The 20,953-nt window shown below is 26.5% G+C and overlaps 1 protein-coding gene across 21 annotated transcripts in view; it reads right to left on the bottom strand.

The window, feature by feature from the left end:
• Positions 1–20,953, bottom strand: part of LOC107453525 (potassium voltage-gated channel subfamily KQT member 1) — a 432,066-nt gene that overhangs the window by 125,520 nt on the left and 285,593 nt on the right. For 7 of the 21 annotated variants that reach the window (XM_043043440.2, XM_071181299.1, XM_043043442.2 and 4 more), the window contains exon 1: positions 2,993–3,550. The exons of 13 other annotated variants lie outside the window; for them this stretch is intronic. In XM_043043440.2, the coding sequence (XP_042899374.1) occupies positions 2,993–3,408 (416 nt within the window). In that variant the 5' untranslated portion in view covers positions 3,409–3,550. Of the gene's footprint in view, positions 1–2,992; positions 3,551–10,471; positions 10,549–20,953 lie in introns of those variants that run through there. One more of the 21 variants, XM_071181308.1, reaches the window with a different exon arrangement.

The raw sequence follows: 20,953 nt of genomic DNA, 5'->3' as shown, positions 1-20,953 counted from the left end.
TGATAATAATAATTTTTTATACATAACATTTAAAATTAAATAATAACCAAGTCTTTAAAATCAGGATTTTGAAACAAGGTTTCATGTATTTCCTAAATTTAAATTAAATAAAAATATTTGGACAGATTTTACAATTAAAAAAATTTATAACGAGAATTTTTTAACTAAGACTAAATGTTTCATATTCCTTACATTGCAATTCATATAAAAATAACATTATAATAGGTGCAAAATTAAAATAAAAGAATGAGCAGAACTTTTTAAATAGAAAAACACTAATTTATTATAATAATTTAGGTAAATTAAGAAAGTAGTAAAAGAAAAAAACACCACCTAATTAACTTCGCAATTTAAGTAAATGTACTTTTTATCACAAGTTTAAAGGAAAAAGAAAAACTCTTTTTTAATTGTAATGTAGGAATATTTGCTCATTTAGAAGCAAGATCGAATGTTTCCATGATCATGGGCTAGAATTAAAATATTTCGGCATTAAATAATGATAATTTAATGCGCAATTTACAACATTTAATATTGTAGCGAAACTTAATAGGTGCTCTAAAATTTGAGTTTTATTTTTCTCCTAATTATAGTCTTTAAAAGCTTTGGAACCGAAATTGCACAACATATTTATGATTCAGTTCAAACTCAAGCTTTTTTAACATTGTTTTTTTTAGTTTAAGATTTTAAAATATACTTCAGAAACTGTACTGTGAAAAGATAAAAAAATTTACGCAGTAATGATTGCGGTTATAAAAATTTTTATTACGAAAAACTACAAAGACTTTAAAGCAAGTAAGCGATTTATATTGAATACGAAAAAAAAAATAATAATAACATTAATATTAAGAATCTGAAATTGTACTCATTTAAATAATAATAATAATATGTACTGTTATGAAACATATCTTTAACACTTTCAAATTCTTTTTCTTAATGTTTCGTCAATTTACTGTTTCTAATAATTATATGTTGTATTTCCAAACACTTTGTTTTTAATTTTGTTAAATTTTTCATCTATTAAAACCCTCAGAACTAATGCCCATGACCCTTTGAAGTAGATAGGAAACTGGTTTCCAATATATAATTTTATATATTTACTATATATGTATTTTAAAAAAGAAGCAAAAAGTATATTGGTATTTTTTAATTAGGTCTAATAGTTACTAATAGTTAGATTCCCGCAATTATATTTGTACAAAAATATAAAACCTGAAAAAAGTAATTTAAATGTTTTTTTTATTCACATTCAAAAATTTATCTATAAATGACTTTGTAAATTAAAGGCATTTTAATAATGATTAAATTTTTCTCTTAGATCTAAGTAACTGCAATTTTGAAAAATTAATGTTTGGAAGTGTGCCATTTTTGAAAGATTTTTCCTTTAACTCAGAAAAGGACGCCAATGACTTTTGCCATATTTCATAACAATGAATTATTATAAGGCTAAATGTAATACTTTTAAATTATTTCAACCTGCATTAATACAAAATAATATGAAAAGTATGCAAAATATGTTTAATAAAAATTCTGAATCAAAGGTTAATAACTAACGTGAAATGTAACGCTGCTTTCTCCAGATTAGCTTTGGTAAAATTTGCATTCTTAAAAATTTAAACATTAAAATTATATTGTTATTCGAGTCATCATTAGCAAAATGTAAGTAATTACCATAAAAATTCTAGATCATATGTTTAATAATTCCTATCAATAACGTACACACAATGATATATTATGTCTAAAAGTTTAGGGGAATAATTTCAAATAATTATATAAAATAATGCAATTTGAATAAGTTCATTGATTTTGAGATAATTTAATAGTCATTTTTAAGTAATATGGAGGTAAAAATATAAATAGTAATCATAGTAATTTCAAATAGTTGCAAAAAAGTATGCATCAAAGGCATGACATTTGAACAATATAAGACAATGTCGCATAAGATGGGCTATAAAAGACGACTGAAAGTGTTTTTTTAAAAATTTGTCTCATTTTAAGAATATTATTTATTTTAATCTTATTTAAAGAAAGGGAACGGGGAAATAGCAAAGAACAGGGCTATGAACAAAAAATATACTATACTACAATGATTACAGAAAGTACATTGTATTACATTAAACAATCCGTAAATAATACTACACAGAATCGATGGCGATTCTTAAGAAAAACAAAGACGTCTCACTTGATAAACAAACTGGTTCTTGACTATTTTTTTGAATTCTTTTAACTGATATCTATCTTGGTAATGTTTCGCCAGACTTTGAATATGTTTTGTAACTTATTTCTATTTAAATTTTTTTCTCTTTTTAATTTTGATGTTCATAATTTTTTTTAAGAATTCTAAAGATAAGTCTGAAGGAAGGGCACTTATTATAGAATAATTGTGAATTATCTTATTTATAAAATAAGCCTGAGCGTTATAGAGTTCTTTTCGTCAAAATGGGGACACAAAATATTTTCGTAATTTTGCTTCAAAATAATTTTTACAAAAATTATAGTTATAAAAGTCACTGGAAGGATACTCAAACAATAAAATACATAGAATAATATTAATCGAAGTGTAATTTTATGTTTCTGTGATCGAAAATTGGATATGGATATATTATATGTATACTGGATAAATCCAATATACCCACCATATATCTAGATATTGGATATTCTTTCAAATTTAGTTATTAACTTCTAGCTCATAAAAAATTCCATGCATTGTAAATCTGATGAAATGTCATACAAATTAGAGCATTAAATTGTTTCATACTGTGTTGTCCATTAATTATGTTATTAAATTTTTTAGTCGAACATATGGTAGCCATTGAGAGCGAAATAATGCAAGGGTTAATTCCATGCATTTTGAATACAATTTTTTTTGTATCATATACTGTAAAATAACAGTTTTCAAAAAATTCAAAATTAATATCAATATAGTTTTTGTTAAGTTTATCAGATTTGTTAAAACACTCAAATGAAAATTAAAAATAAAAGGTAATTTACTTACATCATCATGTGGTAAATTACTGCTATTACACCTCTTGGCCTATCCAAGATATTGTGGACTACCAATTGAGCTTTTCTGTATCTTGGATCTCTATGGCGAGGAGGCCTATAATTTAAAGGTTTGCCTAACAGGCTAAGCCGTGGCATGTCCAGCCTGCCACGAGGTTCTCTTCGGCCATGTAGATGTTTAAAGATTCGCTTTGGGCCTCGCTCAATATCATCCAACTCCATATCTTGCTTTTCAGATAACGAATCTTCCTGATCTGTTTCATCATGGATTGATGGCGGTTTGCCTATAGAGTTAATATCACTGTGCCATGGCGCGTGTAGCATACGCCACGTATGTTGTCTTTTCATGGCCTGTTTGTGACTTTGACTATTTCGATAGCCCGCTGACAAGACCAGTATGTGAACCATCCGAAAATGTGCATATTTTATCTACTAAATCATTAAAATTTCTTTTTGGCAACTTGATTACAGTGTTTTGTTAGGATCCATTTAATGTGTCTCTTTTCTCTCGTGTAACCACAAATTCAAGAGAGAAAACCAGAATCCAAAAAAATTAGTTTGTGCAAGGTAAGATAAGTTTTTGTTTATCGTGATTCAACTGTAATAAAGCCTAATTATTTTCTAATATTTAATATGATTCAGATTTAATATTTTGTGGTCATATAGTGATTTTTTAATAAAAAATCGTTGATTGATAACTTGTCTTTTGTTCAATCTTCAATGCAAACGAAAATTAAAATGTTTTGGTAAAACGATATGCAAATTCGATTGATTTATTACTTTAAGAAACTAATTTAATACCTTCTTAATTTTTCATATAATAATATTTTAAGTAAAATAATAAATAAAATATAATTTAAAATCTATTCAGTATGCTAAACTTACGAATGTACGAGAAGAATTATTCTATTCATCAAAACTAACAAAGAATTATATTATTAAAAATTAGAGAAAACTACTTTTAATATATCTATATAATACTTATTTATTCAATTTTATTATAGTAATATATTGTTATTGATATTGCTATTATAAATTTTATTTACTTATGAATATGAATAAATTTTTTCATTTGTTTCTCAGAATCAGTAAAAAAAGTTCTTTGTTCCCTAATAAAAAAAACAAGCTACATTTACCATCTATTCACTTTTATTGCTCAGTATAAATAAATAAATATTTTGTTTTTAGTATTTATAAATATTTTGTAAACACACGTCGGAAAACTTTAAAAAAAATCCTTCTTCCTCTATCTGAACACTAAATACTTATATTAATTACACTATTGTATAATTTAATCTACGTTATTATCAGGAAATCTATATATAAATAAAATTAATTAACTATTATTTTTCCATATATCAAATTTTTTGAAATAAAATTGTATTAAGCTCAGAAACAGCACCAACTCTCTTTTGAGAATACTAAAGCGCAGACAAATAAATATATAGGAGGATTTAGAAAAAGTAATCGTTTAAGTTCTTTCGAATCAAAAGCAGGTGTTTCAGTACCAAAAAGAATAGCAATTCTTTAAGAATGATAGATCCATTTCCCATTTTTAGGAAAAAAATACATTTCCGCTGAAGTTAATCGAAAAAGATATTTTGTCATGTTATTGAACAAAACAGTTTGAAAGATTTATATCATTCTATTCCAAAATTGCATTTCGGAGATAAAATAAATTTTCTGACAAGATATGATAATATACAGTGATATAGTTATTTTTTAAATATTTAAAAGCGAAAAACATATTTCAAAAGAATAAGTAGTAATACATGGATAAAACTGACACACTTCTTTGCTATTTTTCCTTCATGGAAAATATGATATTAGTTAAGATTCATTAACTATATTGATATATGGTACTACTATGAAAATATATTAGGTACGTGTGTAGCGGCTTTAAAAAAACTATCAGAGATAGTATAATTATATTATTTTCAACTAATTAGTAGAAGTTCTAATGCAAATATTTTATCCTTTTTACAGCAAAGAAAGAATTTTTAATCCGTCTTACCCGATTTTTATAGCTAATATGAGCCCTGTGGCAAACTTTTTAGTTTAGATGAAAATAGAAATATATAAATATTACAAGACACAATCTATTTTAAAATAAATTTAAACTATGCATACAATCAAAGATTTAAATTTTATAATTAATTAAATGTACAAAATACATAGTGCAAGAATTTATTAAATTTTCCTAATAGGCATAAAATTTGAGAATACTATATAAAATACACTATCTATACTACTATAGTATATTAAAATATTATTATGCTATTACTAATCAGTGAAAATAATGTGCTGTAGTATAAACATTTAAAAACTGCGCACATATATAATAAAATTACATGTTTCACATTTTTAAATGTGCTCTCTAACTATGAACTCGTTTAGTTATAACTTATTAACTAAATTATTTATCTTAAATTAAATAAAACAAGTAATTGATGATTAGTTTAAAAAGGACTTTTTTAGAAATCTACTCAATTTATAAAGAACAACGTCATAATTCATTATTTGTATTATGAGTTGTTTAGAAAACAGGCATTAAAAATAATAATAATTTATTTATGTAATGCATGAAAAGAAGAGTTTAGATTATTTAAAAGCAACCAAAAATAGTTTGTTTAGAAATAAATATTTTCATAATTTATTATTTTAAAAGCAATGAAATAGAGTTAAAAAATAACAATTGACTAGATAAATCGTTTGCATAGCGGAAAAAATTAACTTAAAATTATTGTAAAAAATGCAATCCTACTTTCAGATGGTTTGAGCAACACATATTTTTCTGAAATGCACCAAATATTTGCAGCATCAATAAATTGATCTTCAATATTCAAAAATTAAACATCTTTCAACACCTAAATGTCCAAAACTCGAAATCATTTGCAAATCCAATATATTTGCACAATATCTGGCAAAAAAACGAACATTTTCTTTGATACGAAATTATATGAACAAAAATATTTTGTAGGATTTCTCAAATTTGTTTTTCACAATCAGAATGAATAGTTTACATTTGAGAAGAGTTTACGAACATCAACTAGTTGCCTCAAGTAGACCTACTCCAATCCTCAACGGAGGAAAGTACCATGTGTAAGGATGCAAAAAATGATGGCAATCTCTGAAGCCAGAAGAGAGCCACGTGACCCGACAAGCGGCGCTTTTAGTCCAATCAAAAGTCTTTGTCAAGTTCGGAGAAGAGATCCATAAATACAAAAGATTCTGAAGTTTTCTTCATTTCTAAACTAATTGAATATAATTGTATGATAATTGTTCTTTGGAAAAAAAACGTGAGTTGGAACATTCAAAATTTTTCTCTTTAATTATAAAACATTTTAATTACATTTATTATTTTACTTTGCGTGATTTTCATGAAATTTGAATGGTAATCAGAAATCCAAATCAACGAGAAAAAAAAGCAATTACAAATATAATTATACAAGATGCAAAAAAATATTTTCGTGTATTTATAGAATAAAATTTAATTAAAGATTATGACAGAAAATATTATTAAATAATGTTAATAAAAAATAGTGTTAGCAACACAAACAAAACTGCTTAATTCGAAAAATAATGAATATAACCAAAAAATAATTATTAATATTGGGTTAATAGTCAAATAGTATTTGATCAAATAGAATAAATAAAGGTAAAATAAATAATAGAATCATGAATAAATGTAATATTATTGTTTTCAAACAGTTTAGAATAATCAAAAATAAAGTTAAATAATATTTAATATAAACAATTATGTCTATAATATGTCTCATTCATATTTCGGGGAAAGTTTTATTTCAGAATCATAACAAAGTAATCTGCTATTAAATTATATTTCACCAAAGGTAGCATAATAAACATATATCATTTTAATTCTAAGTACATAATTTTTAAAATTTATTTTAGTTATTTGCTTCTAAAACTCTTTCACTACATTAAACAAAATAATTTTTCACAGGCATTTTATTTTCTATTTTCAACATATGAAAAGAGCGAAGAAATAATTAACCTAAAACAACTTGCATAAAATTTGAGGAATTAGTAAATATATAAAGCAGAGTTATAAATAAATCTATTTCATAGATTCAAAACTAAAACTTAATCTGATCTATGCTTAAATCTCATGCATAATTTCATTGATAGATTTTAGTCTATTTAACGTAATTTTATCATTTTTTCATCTCTAACGAAATCTGTTTAAAATAATTTATCTCCTATTTTTTTTCATTTCATTTGATATCTAGTGTGAATGAAATAATGAAAATTTAAAAAAAATTAAATGTAGTTCTCCTTTTTTTTAATAAAACTGCTCTCATAATACAGGCTTCAGAATTTAATCAAAAAGGTTATTTTAACTACTTTACACATTATATGTACAATGTACAATAATGTACAATGAGAATATTAAGTATATTATGTACAATGAGAAAAAAGTCTGATTAAAACTACTAGAATATTGTGAAACATATCGTGTTTCTGGCTCTAAGGAAACACTAAATTCCCTCGTTAGTTTTGATCGAAGCGCTTTGATAAAATTAACAATGAATTATGATTTTATAATGTGTGATAGAAATTAGTAAATGTGGTAATATTTGGTAATTTTATTATGAGATCGTATACATCATGGCATAAGAACCATTTATTCAGTCAATGTTTCAGTTTTGTATTTTTTACTAAATGTGTGGTAATAAGAACTATAATATTGAGAACGAGAATTTTTGGTAAATCGTTACTACACAAACGGAAAAGAGACCAAGTGAAAGGTTTAAATACCGTGTATTTTGATTTTATTAACCAGAATTATGATTTTCTTTTACCAGAAATGTTAATATAATCCGTACGGTAATTTTACAAGAGTATTTTTTTTGTTGCCATGTATAGAAATTAAATATTTAATCTTGGTAATGAAGTAATTTTGGTAAAGATGGACGAGCACAATAATAACTTGTTTCTTTTTATTATTTTAATAAACTGTAGAATTACGTGAGTTATTAACTATTCGGGAGAAGTTTGGAAATAAGTAAATAATTGAGTTAAGTTAGGTGGTTCAGAAATATCCTGTATGGAAGGTGGTTCAGAAATATGGAAGTATTATTTTTTCCATCATGATGCATTTTGAAAGAGCTAAAGTCTTACTTAACCATTTCAGCTTGTGCAATGTTATAAATTTATAGGAAAAAAAGGTGAAAGAACAAATTATTTAATTGTTATTTTACCATGATCAAACAAAACAGTGAAATAACCATAAATAAGATGGTAGTCAAACTATTAACTGTGAGAAAAATCGTTTATTAGCTGCCTTAACTTAATACGGTTAAACAACCAGAAACTAAGGCTGCCTTATGAAGCCACTTAAATCCTTGCAATTGCGTACATATTATAGCCGATAAGGGTAATTTCTCAATCTCATGACCGACCTAGCTTTTACATCACAATATTAGCTCCATTTTCTTCAACATATGAAGCGTTCTTGCACTCCCCATCACCCATTATCTAACGAAAATGCTATTTTCTAAGTCTAGTGAAATTTCTTTTTCATGGTTTTGAAGCCATGTTAGTAGTAAATGGTTAAAAAACCGTATAGTTTTGATTTCATTGTCTTATAAACATACTACTTGTAAACGGTTTCAAAAGCGTAGGGGTGAAAAATGTCTTTTACCCTAAACTTTACGGTAAATCGTCTGAACAGACTGCTGCCGCTTATTTAACCATGATTTAAGAATGAAAATTCGAAGGACATTTGTTTCTAAATTGCGCTGGAATAAGGAATTTGTGTCCCAAGCATTTCCATACTAGAAAATGAAAGGAGAAAAAAGCAATCCTTAAAATTGTTGAGATATTTAACAAAACTTTATATGCTTACTTAACTCACACTGAAGGGTAGTTTCCTGACTTTTGAAGCGTTTGTTAGCATAATAACTCGGATTTTGTTTTGTGACTAAAGTTTTAAAGTTTGTGTGTAAACATACATATGTATGCCTGTTTTCGAACAAAGTCGGTTGATTACTTCTCGTTAAGAAAATGCTGTTTGAAAATGGGTTTGTTCTTAAACAAAAAAACTTTCTTTCGAGTCTGTTCTGGATTATTTGTTGACAAAGAATTTATCGAAGAAAACAATATGCAACGTGTTTTTTTTTTATACATTGAGAAAAATTGTATGGTTAAAACTAGAATAAATATTTACAGAACCACTTTGGTAATTATTTTGGTAAAATCAACAATAAAGTATAATTTTACAATATATGATAAATTTTTGATGACGGGCCCACAAAATATGGGGATAGCCGCAATCTGAGAAATATGGTGAAATGATAGTTAAAGCAGGAAAGCTGTTGAATGTTTCTGACTTTTTAATGTTAATTTTCATTTTTAATTTTCACTTTTTATTATCGAAAAAAATGATTAGTTTCACCGATTTGACCGAATTATTTTATATTTTGGATTTTCTCATTTAAAATTACTTAAATTAAACTAATGTAAAAGTTTTTATATCTTACAATTCGAACTGTTTTCAACCATTAATAAATTAAATAATAAGAAATAATAAAAAAAAAGTTTTTTCCATTTAAATATCTTTGTGTAAAGAAGTTCAATATTTGCTTGCACAGTTGTTTTGAATTCCTTCATTATTTCAAAAAAATATGAAATTAAAAAGGAAGTAAAGAAATATGAAATTATAAAGGAAGTAAAGAAATATGAAATTAAAATGGAAGTAAAGAAATATGAAATTAAAAAGGAAAAGGAAATTAATATTAAGTGGCCCAAACGTTTGACCACTATATTACCAGGTGAACTTCATATTATCCTATTACTAGGGTATATGATATGGAGCATATCCATAGCCTTTTACTAGGAGACCACTACTCTAATATTTTGAGTGTCAAAACTTCAAAAAAATTCAAATTTGTTGACAAATGTTCGTCTGTTTTGAGAAAGTACGTTTTGTTGTCTGACTTCGTAACTTAAAATTTCGTAATCACTAATTTATTATATTATCTTGAAATATTAAAAATTAAACAACTCCAAGTACGTGAAAATCTTGTCCTTTTATTAAAGGTTATTTAGAATCATAGAGTTTTATTTTGTTCACCGAACATAGCACTCTCGAAAACAAAATTAGGAGTAATATTGTTCAAATATTTGATTAATATCTTCCTACTTAAGCCTTTAAAGGAATTAAACTGAACATTTTAACGTGTAGTAGTAAATCCTAATAATTAGAACTTATTGTTTATTAATCGTAATATATATTGTTAGTTATGTATATTGCTAATTATAACAATTGCTCTCAGAGGACTCATTCAAACTCTTAAACACATACGTGTAGAATTTATTTCCTAGAATATTAAGTGAGATTTTGATTCAAATGCAAATTACTCATTCCAATCAAATAACTTTACCTAAAATACAATGCAATTACTGTTTGACCTATCACTGAGCTTCGCAAAGAGTAAGCATATCTCACCAATTATCCTCAGTACCGCCTCTCATCCACAAGTCTGCTTGATCACTAATGCTCCACCACATCCACAATACACTCCTTCAATATAAGAGGAGAACAACAAGGGAACGATAGAGACGCAGCTTCAATTTGAAAGCAGCTGTAGTTGAGGTATCGTAAACTGCAAATTGCCGCTATCAACCCACTCCGATACTACGTTATAGTTACAGCTAAAGCGAGGATATAGGTTATTTACGCGGTTATCATAATTGCCCTGAGAGTATGAAATATATTTTCTTAAGCGACTATTAAAAATGACAAGTTACTTTCGCTAAGTTGACACGGGTGTTTCAACAGCTGTTTGCCGAATTCTGTGGTCTAAGCGATTAAGATAAAATTAAACGTTTGCATATGAGTTTCAAGAAAATTACACTTAAGTGCTTTTTGGATGTTTTGAATATTTTCGTTTACTAAAGTCAAGCCGAAAATCAACGATTTAATTAAAGAGGTTTACTAGTTATTAATTTTACTTATTTATTGTAACTAGCAAATTTAAAAGAAATAGATGAATAAATGAAAACTTCTTAACGACATTACTTTTTCAGTACCTCTCCATAGCGCCGGGAAATACACTTTAGCTTGATTTGCTTCTCTCGGCCACTGAGGTTTTTCTTCTTCTTTTTTCTCTCGGCTAACACGATTTTTCTAGTTTTTCTCCTCTCCTCTATTTTTAAATTTTTTGCTGGTAATTTTACGTTTGATAATGAAACTAATTGTTGGTTGGTCTCATTCACGCCTGGCAAATTTTGAAAACTGGCGCCTATATTTGAGCTCTGGAAACCTGTCGACTGTTATTTCTAATTCATATAATTTTAAGTTGAATGAAGTTTTTTATCAAGTAATATCTTACCGCTGCAGTTATTTTGAATATTTATTTGATGAAGAGAATATTTACTGAGAATTTTTTCTGACATACTCGTAATTTAATTTCTATTTTTCAAAAGTATTTAAACATTATTAATTTATTTTTCAGAAGCTTATTTTTAAAAAAATCAAGTTTAATATAAATTTGAAATAGATTCTCCTTTCAATGCACAATGTAGAATGACTACTTAACGTAAAAAATTTATTTTACTGTTCTTTTGTAATTGTTTCTTTTATTCCAATTATTACGTTAGTAAAATCTTATTAAAATTAGACTGAAAGCAATTGCAAATTTCACATGGGATTTTTTACAAAACTTTTTAAATACATGGGATTACATTTTTAGTACTGATTCAATAATATTTCTTTGGAGAAAAACTTTCAAAAATTGCAACTTGAAATTATTATTTTTATTTATTTGAATTATAAATTTAATTCTTTACTACTTGTATCAACCCAAATCTCGACATTTATAATCTATTTAGGCAACTATTTCGTTTCTTTTTTTTTTTTTGAACTTACTAAACTTATAAAATTATTTATTCTATTTATTTTCATTTAATCATTTTCATCAGTGTCTAAGTTAAACAATATGACTAAATATAGACCGCCTTTCAACAATTTTTTTTCCTCCACTCTTCAAGCTATTACATTTCAAATGTGAATCAGCTGTTTACAAATTACATCTGGTTTAAATAGATTATTTTAAATTCTTATGTACCATGACTTCTATTAGATTTTAAAAATAAAAAATTTGGCATCAGTAAATAGAATTTACGCATTAAATAACATAGTGAACTACATAGTAAATTTATGAACCTTAATATAACCTTACACTGTTAAAAGCTTTTCAGAAAAATTAATCAAATAACAAATTATTTATTCGTTAAGCCGCATTCAATGATTCATTTGATAAAACACAACTCAACCACTTTAATGTCCATTACCTAACGAAAAGTCTATCTCAAATGCTCAGTCACATTTCTTCTTTACTGTTTTGAAACTATGTTAATTATAAATGGTCAAAAAACAGTATAGTTTTGTATTAATGGTTTTTGACAATACTAGTCCTAAACAATTTCGAAACCATAAAAGTGAAAAAGGTTCTTTAAAATTAATTGGATGAGCAGACTGCTGACGGTTATTTTACAGTAATTTTAGATTGAAAATCAAAACAGAGTGTTTAATTATTTTATTTATTCTTGTCTTTCTTAAAAAAAATCACATAATTTATAAAGAACTTTTGACATTTTGTATATATTACGTTTTTTATAGGATTCATTTATTTTTTGACACTTCTATTTTGTCTACGCTATATATGCTGTATGTTTTAAAAGAAAAATACTTTTATTTCTCTTATTTATTTATTCAAATTTTTGGTCTCAACAGATATGCAACTATTCGATATTTTACACATTGTATACACATCTCTAGCGTTCCAAATCATTCTCAAGCATTCTGTCGATATTCTGTGCTTACAACGCATGCATATAATAACCGATAATTATTTTTTATTTCATTTTATTCTTCGCCAGAATTAAAAATATAAAAATGGCAATTATTTATTATTAGAGGGGAAACATTTTAATTAAGTAAGAAAAAATCACAATTGAAGGAGGTGAAAATTAAATTATAAAACTTATTTCATGACTTAAGGATTCAACGAAAGAAAAAAGGGTGATTGATTATTGAAACATATATAAACCTCAGAAAAAAAATTGGGTTATTTTAGCCCATCTTCATCAGTAGTAACTAGAAAATAAATTTTGGTTATAATAGTGCTTTTATAATATTTTTCAATTTAAAAATCTGCGATAAATAGCGTGTGAATTGAATTCAATTCGAGAAATTTAGCGTAATTTTTTTTCTTCCCTGCATTACGCACGTTGAAAATTGGCCATTACGGCCAGTATTTTATTAATGTTATGTTAAATAAACTATAATTGAGATTATATAATACTGAGATATTTTAATTTATAATTCCTTTAGCTTAGTATTAAAAAAAACTTGATTTTCAAAACCAGATTTTTAGTGGGGTAAAGTGAGCAAAAAATTCGAACTTTTACGCATTAAGAAAAATTGACCATAAACTTGAACTTCTGTACCTATTTCGTTCGGTAATTAAAAAGATCATAAAAACTAAAAATATTACTAAACATATGGAATTTATAATTTGCGTGCTTATAAATATAACAAAAAAACACTCGATGAAAATTTTTCAAATTAATTAGTCAAGAGAAATTTTAATGTCCAATTCTAGCCCTTTTTCATGACCTCATGCTATCCTTCACTGTTACCGACATTTTATATTAACAAAACCTTTTTCTTTCTTTTTTTCAGAAATTAACAGAATCATGCTGACCAAATTATGGGTGGGACAATAACTTCTCATTGATATTCCAAAATTAATGAATTTAGGGGTAAGTATACTTACTGCGTCCTTAAACAAGAAATTTTCTGAAATACGCTAATATATAAGGAACATCAGTTTAGTTTTTAGACAGTAAATGAATGAAACAATTCATTAAGCAATTTTTGAATGAGATATGTAATATTCTTGTAAAAGTAAACAACAAAAAATATAAATATTCGTGAAAACTCAAAAAATAATTGGTTAATAATCTTAATGAGATAGAGAAACTAATTATTGTCAAAAGTAGTTTCCTATTAGATTTTAATAATTATCTTTGCCTAACCAACAGCTAAAACAATATTTCCGGGGGAAAAAATTTAACTATGTAATTATGAAAGAAATGGAAATAAACTCCATAAACTAACACACGTTTCAATCTCCTATCTTCGCAAGCGTAAAAACAAATTCTTTTGCAAAAAAGGGACGGAACAAAATAAAATAATATTCTAGTTCTGTTCATGGTCTTACGTGCGAAAACTCAAAGTTGTCAGCAGTGGAATTTCACTTCATTTTCGTACTGTAATTACAAAGATCGTAAAAACTAAAAACGGTACTAAAACAAAATGAAGAGCTACGATTGTCGCACACTTTGTACATTTTCAACGTTATCGATTTTTTCCACGAAATGAACTAAAACATTTGAGACTGCTTTTAGAGATTTTGCTCTTTGATGAATACAAATATGAAAGGTTAAAATTTTTTTAATCGATTGACATGATATATTGTTTAAAATAAATAATAAATAAATAAAAACAACAAGCTTTTTGCGTTGCTCTTCAAAAATGATGTTGTCTTATGTGAAATGAAAATATTTCTAAAATGTAATTTCTATTGAATCTTCTATACATTCTTGTTTTATGTAATACATATGTTACAGCAAGTTTTCATATATTTTATACAATATATTATTAAATATCGTGTTACCAAGACATTATTAAATTTGAAATATGAAAACAATTCTAAAAATTTCAGTTTAAAAACAATTTTAAAAAAAATAATTTGCGACAAAAAATCGCAAATTTATTTTAATTTGAAATGTATTTATAAATAAAATAAGTAGTTTTTTTCTACCTTTTCATGCATTTAAAAAAATTTTTAGCAGCAATAATTTACAGTATTGAAAACTTTAATTTACATTCGCATTGAAAGAAAATATCATTAAGTTAATTTATAATTGAAATTTAGAATCACGCATTGCGAGTAAAAGCTTTAAGAATAACTTGAATTTAGTTCTAGTTCCAAATTCAAAATTTAAATGTTACAGAAAACACTACAATTCTGACCCTTATAGAAATAATTAATGAAAAAATATTTAAATTGTACAAGTATTGGTTGCATTTCAATTTGTGTAAGCTCATTAGGAAGCAAAAAGTTTGGTTTTAAAATAATAATTACAAGAAACAGCATTTAAAATAAATCAATATTGTTTGCATTAAAAAACAAATGTTTAAAATAAAATTAAAAAGTTTATAATTTTTATAACTGTTACATTATATCTATATTTAAATTTCCTTGTAATAAGGTAAAACTGCAAAAGGTTGTTCTAAACTTAGATCAGTAAGAAAGATTACAGCACAATTCCTGGCATTTCTGCAAAAGCAGTACAGCAATGTGTACTTGTATTAGATGATTGCTACGAGACACTGCTATTAATTTTCATAGCTCCCCCTCTTAATATTGTTCACAAAAGTCAGTTATACAACATTTCAAATACAAACAATTTCTAATAAGCTGTAGACCTTGGCTTATACTCCTATGGCTCTAAACTATAAACATTCCAGATCTAAGTACGGTATAAAGTATCAGCAAGAATTTCCGGTAAACTCTTACCATATGTACCGAAAAATGATCACATGAATGGTTTAAATATAATGTATTTTTATTTTATCAAGTATAATTATGGTTTTCTTCATCAGAAATGTCGTTAACTTCTAGAACTATAATTTTTCCAGAATTTTTTTCTGCGTGTAGAAGCGTCCATGTTTAAACGAAAAAGTCCGTGCTATCTTCCTTACAAAAATGTGAAAATTTGTGAGTTTGCTTCTTAGGAAAAATGGAAAGTTATTCCTGTGCCATGGGCATTATCTTGGAGAAATTATACAGTGTTTGAGACAAACAAAAAATGGATTTACAAAGCATGAAAGCTATTCCAGGGTACCCAAATGCATTTCAGCTGCATTATTTCATCTCATTCTAAAGATTTTTTGCTATAATAAATTTTCGTGTTTCTGGTTCCCTGATAATCAAGTTAAAATACTTTTATCTAATATTATATTTGTTTTTTAAAACCTTAAACTAATTTCATTTGCGTTCAATTGCTTCGTAGAAGACTTGATTTTAGTTATTTCTTATAACAATTTCTCTTACCCATGCGTGAAATACCCTTTACCATATTGCGCAACAAAACTTTTTTTATTTTGATTGTACTGTAAATTTAAAATCATATAATAGTAAATCAATAATTACAAAATAATTAACAAATTATAATAATAATTACCTCTGCTTAAAAACTAAAGGAACAATTAACAAATTAGTAATGGAAATGAATGTCTTAAAATTAAATGTAGTCCATATTGTTAATGCTTAGTTTGGCAATAAATAAATTATTTACTTTTAGCGAAAAATAAAATAGTTATTTTCTTAAGTAATATGCGTGAGACATGTTTTTTAAAATTTGCATTCTGTATAATAGCATATATATTTTTTGTGTTTTTTCTACAAGTTTCAGTTTTTATGAAAACAATCATATGAATTTACAGGAAATTTTTTTAATTCTATAGTGCTTATTCCATAGTACTTATTCTACAGTGCTCAAAATTATGATTTGCACCTGTTCCTTTAACATAATTTAGTTTTAATACGCACAAAATAATTTAAATTGCAAGAATCCGGAGAACTTGGGGGCCATTAATCTTCTGGCAGAAAAAAAAACTAGATTTTCTCCTCACCAACACTCGAAAAAGTTAACAGTGTACGAAGAAGCATTATTTTGCTGATAGTAATAATATTCTTTCTCGTGCATAGTTTTGAGAATGGAAAGAAGTACTTTCCAAAATTCTTCTTTAAATAAACTTCAGCTCATATTTCAACATTTTATCTATGGAAGGCAATGAAAGTTTCCCACCTCACCCTCTGAAAAGTTCTCCGTTATTGAAGATGCGTTTTAAAATCTACTCACAGCTTTTTTATCGTGTGTGGTAAGATATGAATCGTTACTGACGACAATCGTTCATTGTAAGAAAAATTGGGAAAGAATNATGTAGTAGCAAAAAATGTGTTATTTTTCATCACTCTTCGTCTTGCGTACAAATAAAAATTAGTAATCTTTAGCTGATGATCAATCCTCAACATCAGATATAAAAACACTTCCCGACTGTCAGATAATTTTTCCTGAATTTCTGTTATTCCGTTTTTTAAACCTGTCTAACCTGCCATTCGAGCACATAAAAGTAGTTTCTATGGATGGTTTTAAAAATCGGCATACGTATTTATTTTGAAGTAGAAATTTCAAAATTATTACAAAGAAAATGAGGGGGGGGAATCAGTCGAAGACAGAAAAAAGTTCATTATATCCAACTTCCTCACTTTTTTGGTTCACTATATCCACTAAAAATAACATTATACGTGTATAGCAAGGCACGGGACCGAGCATTTCGTTCACTATATCCGGGAGTTCACTATAAGCCGTGTTCACTATAGCGGGGTTTGACTGTATATATATATATATATATGTTTAATATTGCTATATGTTTAAAAGGGGTGATTTGAGTCATGCCCTGCTGCGTTTTTTTTCCAACCATACCTCTACTTTTGTGAGGCATATTTAGAGAATTGTATAGTTAGTTGAAAAAATATTTCAGAAGAATAACTTTTTAGTACTTAATGATTGATGAAATACTTTTCAAAAATACTTATCCACACCTGTAAATCAGACTGACCGAAAATCAAAACTGACGAAACGATAAGATCAAAAAATTTCACTCTTCATTCCTTCATTAAATATTTTCAAAATAGTTTTAAGAGTCCTTAGTTGATTAAGATGTTCACAATTGGCAGTGAAATTTATTCATTAAGTCTAAGGGTTCCGTCAAAAGTATGTCATTCATTAAGGGTTCCATAACCAAAAAAAATTGGTAACCCATGTTGTAATAGACTTATATCAGGTGATATTATATTTGTATCAAACCATAATAGACTTAAAGCATGGGGTAAGAGATTTAGACCAGCTGATATTGTAGTTAAAACAGGATATAATTGACTAAATATACCCTATTGCTCTGAAGGAAATAGTCAACTAAAACGAAAATATGCTTTTGTTAAATTACGTTGTTTACATCTTCTAAATGAAACTGATGTCTTCTCCAAATTACATGAAATGGTAACATTGAAAAGAATTCACTGACCCTCATCTAATATCCTTATAAAATATTCGGTCGCAATCAGTGTTTCCGATCCACTAAAGCGACAATTTTCGATCAAAGTCGTAGCACCTCCTACCCCTTGACCGTCAAGTTCTATTCGAACAAGTTTGTCGATTCCAAAAGCCCTCTCCTTAATCAGAATCCACATGTATCAAACTTCATAAAAAATTCATGGCTAAAAGTCTCATCTGTACCTAGATTGTCGTAAGACGTTATTAAGGGAAGTTGGAAAGATAAAGAAAACCCCAAAAAAGAAATTTTTTTTTCGTTTTCTCCCTTAAAATTCATTAGTAATTCAGGTGTCTGTCCAGGAAAAATGTTGAGAAATTTTGCACCTGCCCGACATCGCCAAAAAATGGCGAAGAATAAAAGCATGCTTATTGGATCTATTTCCATTCGGTTCTGAAAGTTTGATAAAGGAAAGGACGCGCATGAAAAGTGTTTGGTTTGAATGTTTATCTATGTACTTATTCGAAGTTTCCTACAATGCATCAAGGAAGTCTCTTTAACATTCTTGAGTTAAAAGATGTAACTTTTATAGTTATGTTTCACTTTTACAATGTTTTTGAGTCTTTGTTTATTTTACACAATAAATAAGTTAAATATGAGCTTTATTTTTAATAATAAAACTACTAATTTTAATATAAATTTAAATAATGTATATTTTATGAGCTTGAAATATACCTAACATATATTTATTAAGGATAAATTTTATTTGTATAAATTGTTTTTATTTTTTTAAAGTACAAATATTTTTGAAAATGTTTTACCTCTTTACCAATTTCGAACTTTTTAAAGAAACTCGAATCAATGCGTTTTTAAACGGTCATTTTAATACACCATTTTAGTAAAATAGTGAAGTATATTGTTAAGGTACGATATATTTAAAAAATAATAAAATGATTTCTTTTACAATGATTTTCAAATTTTCTTAAAAATGATGAATTTTTATTGCATTTACTTAATTTATTCATTACACGCATTTTCTTTCTATTAATTTAAATATAACTCAGGTAAAAAAAAGTGGAATTATGTTTACACATTTTTCAAGGTGTTAAACTAGGATATAAGCTTAAATTGCTTTTACTAATGGATGCAAGTTGGAAAAATAAGGAAATTTTTAGTTTAAATTAACCCAATTAAGTCAAATTTCCAAATAATTTCCTCATTACTAACTTTGAATCCCCAAACAGGTAGGAAAACTTAATTTATAACTGTAAAAATACCAAATTTGGATTAAACAAATAATCCCTAGAAACTGAAGCAATATTACTTGAGTAAAAAACTTAATTTGCTTCAGAAATATACAGATTAGAAGTAATAATTTTTATAACCGCCGTTGAACAACCGACCCAATTTTTTGGGTATACGGCTACTCGTGCTCAACTCCGTAGTCCTGTAATTTTTACCCAATTCAGAAGACAAGGGAACTCCTGAACCATGTATTGGGGCAAATGTGCCTACATGGAGTACTTTTTCATTAAACGATGTAATCTTATAAAGCTGTTGTTTTTTTAATTATTCTTCAATAAATCGAATATGTTGACAAAATTTATATATTATAAATTTTAAACACGAGTAGTAAACCTTTTATAAAACCCTATTTGTTAATTCAATTTGTCAGACTAAAATTCAAGTTTTTTTTTTTTTTTTGCTAAATGAATTTTAAGGAAGAAAAATTTTAAAAAATCAACGTTAAACAAAATTTCAAAAATCAGTATAATTTATTACTTTATAAATTTTAAAAGTTTTTCATTCGGCAAAATATACACTATTATAAGTTTTTGAACATGTTGCAACCATATAATAGGGAGCAACGTGTTGAAAAACACATAAGTGTGTCATGGTTTAAAACTTATAACAGTGTAAGTGTTTCAAATTTATAAGAGAGTCATAGTTTAAATTCATTGAAACCATAACACGATACCCAGTCAACCATATATCACTTAGTTAAATCTTCTTATATCATCTAAATCACTATATAACCGTGTATCATCAAAACTAATGTTTTTTTAATGGAAACATGGCTCATTTTAACAATCAATGAAGTTCGCAGCCAATTTCTACAATATTTTGGTTTAAGATACTAACACTATTGTTCAAACCTGAACCAAATTTTCCAAGATTATGTTTCTCTTATTCGATTGAAATGGCTGTAATTAAACTGAAAATTACATCAAAAATAAATTATTAAAAATAAAAACTTTAATTTTAGATTTACCATACAAATAAATTAACTAATACATCAGAATAGATTTATACATAAAAAGAAACTAATTTCGCAAATAAATGTATCAGTGACAAAATTATAAGACAAATCACATAAAAATGTCTCTTTACTAAATTTATAGATAATATATATAGATGTATATAAAGAGTATAAATTTGTACTGAGATGACATCATGACGTCATATAAGGGAAAAAAAGAATCGATGCGGAATCCCGATTAGAAGTTTAGGAAAGATGTTTTTGAAGCTCCGCTTGCACACATTATAAGGATGGATAGGCTATAAAAGAAGAAGTAGGGAAAAAACTCTAGGGATAAATAGAGATAAAAGGAAAAGAAGACGGAAAAGAGTTGAGAAACGCTCTGAAAGAAGATGGTGACAGAGAAGGTGGGGGTGTAGAACTTTTCTCAAAAATCGTGAGAATATTACTAAGCATCTCATCTTCATGAAATATGACATTCAATAAGTTAAATAATTTTTCGAAAGGAATATACCGGGTGTTATATATATATATATATA

Source organism: Parasteatoda tepidariorum, chromosome 5 (assembly GCF_043381705.1).
Source record: "Parasteatoda tepidariorum isolate YZ-2023 chromosome 5, CAS_Ptep_4.0, whole genome shotgun sequence".
NCBI classification, from domain to species: domain Eukaryota; kingdom Metazoa; phylum Arthropoda; class Arachnida; order Araneae; family Theridiidae; genus Parasteatoda; species Parasteatoda tepidariorum.
This window is presented reverse-complemented; position numbering and strand designations above follow the sequence as displayed.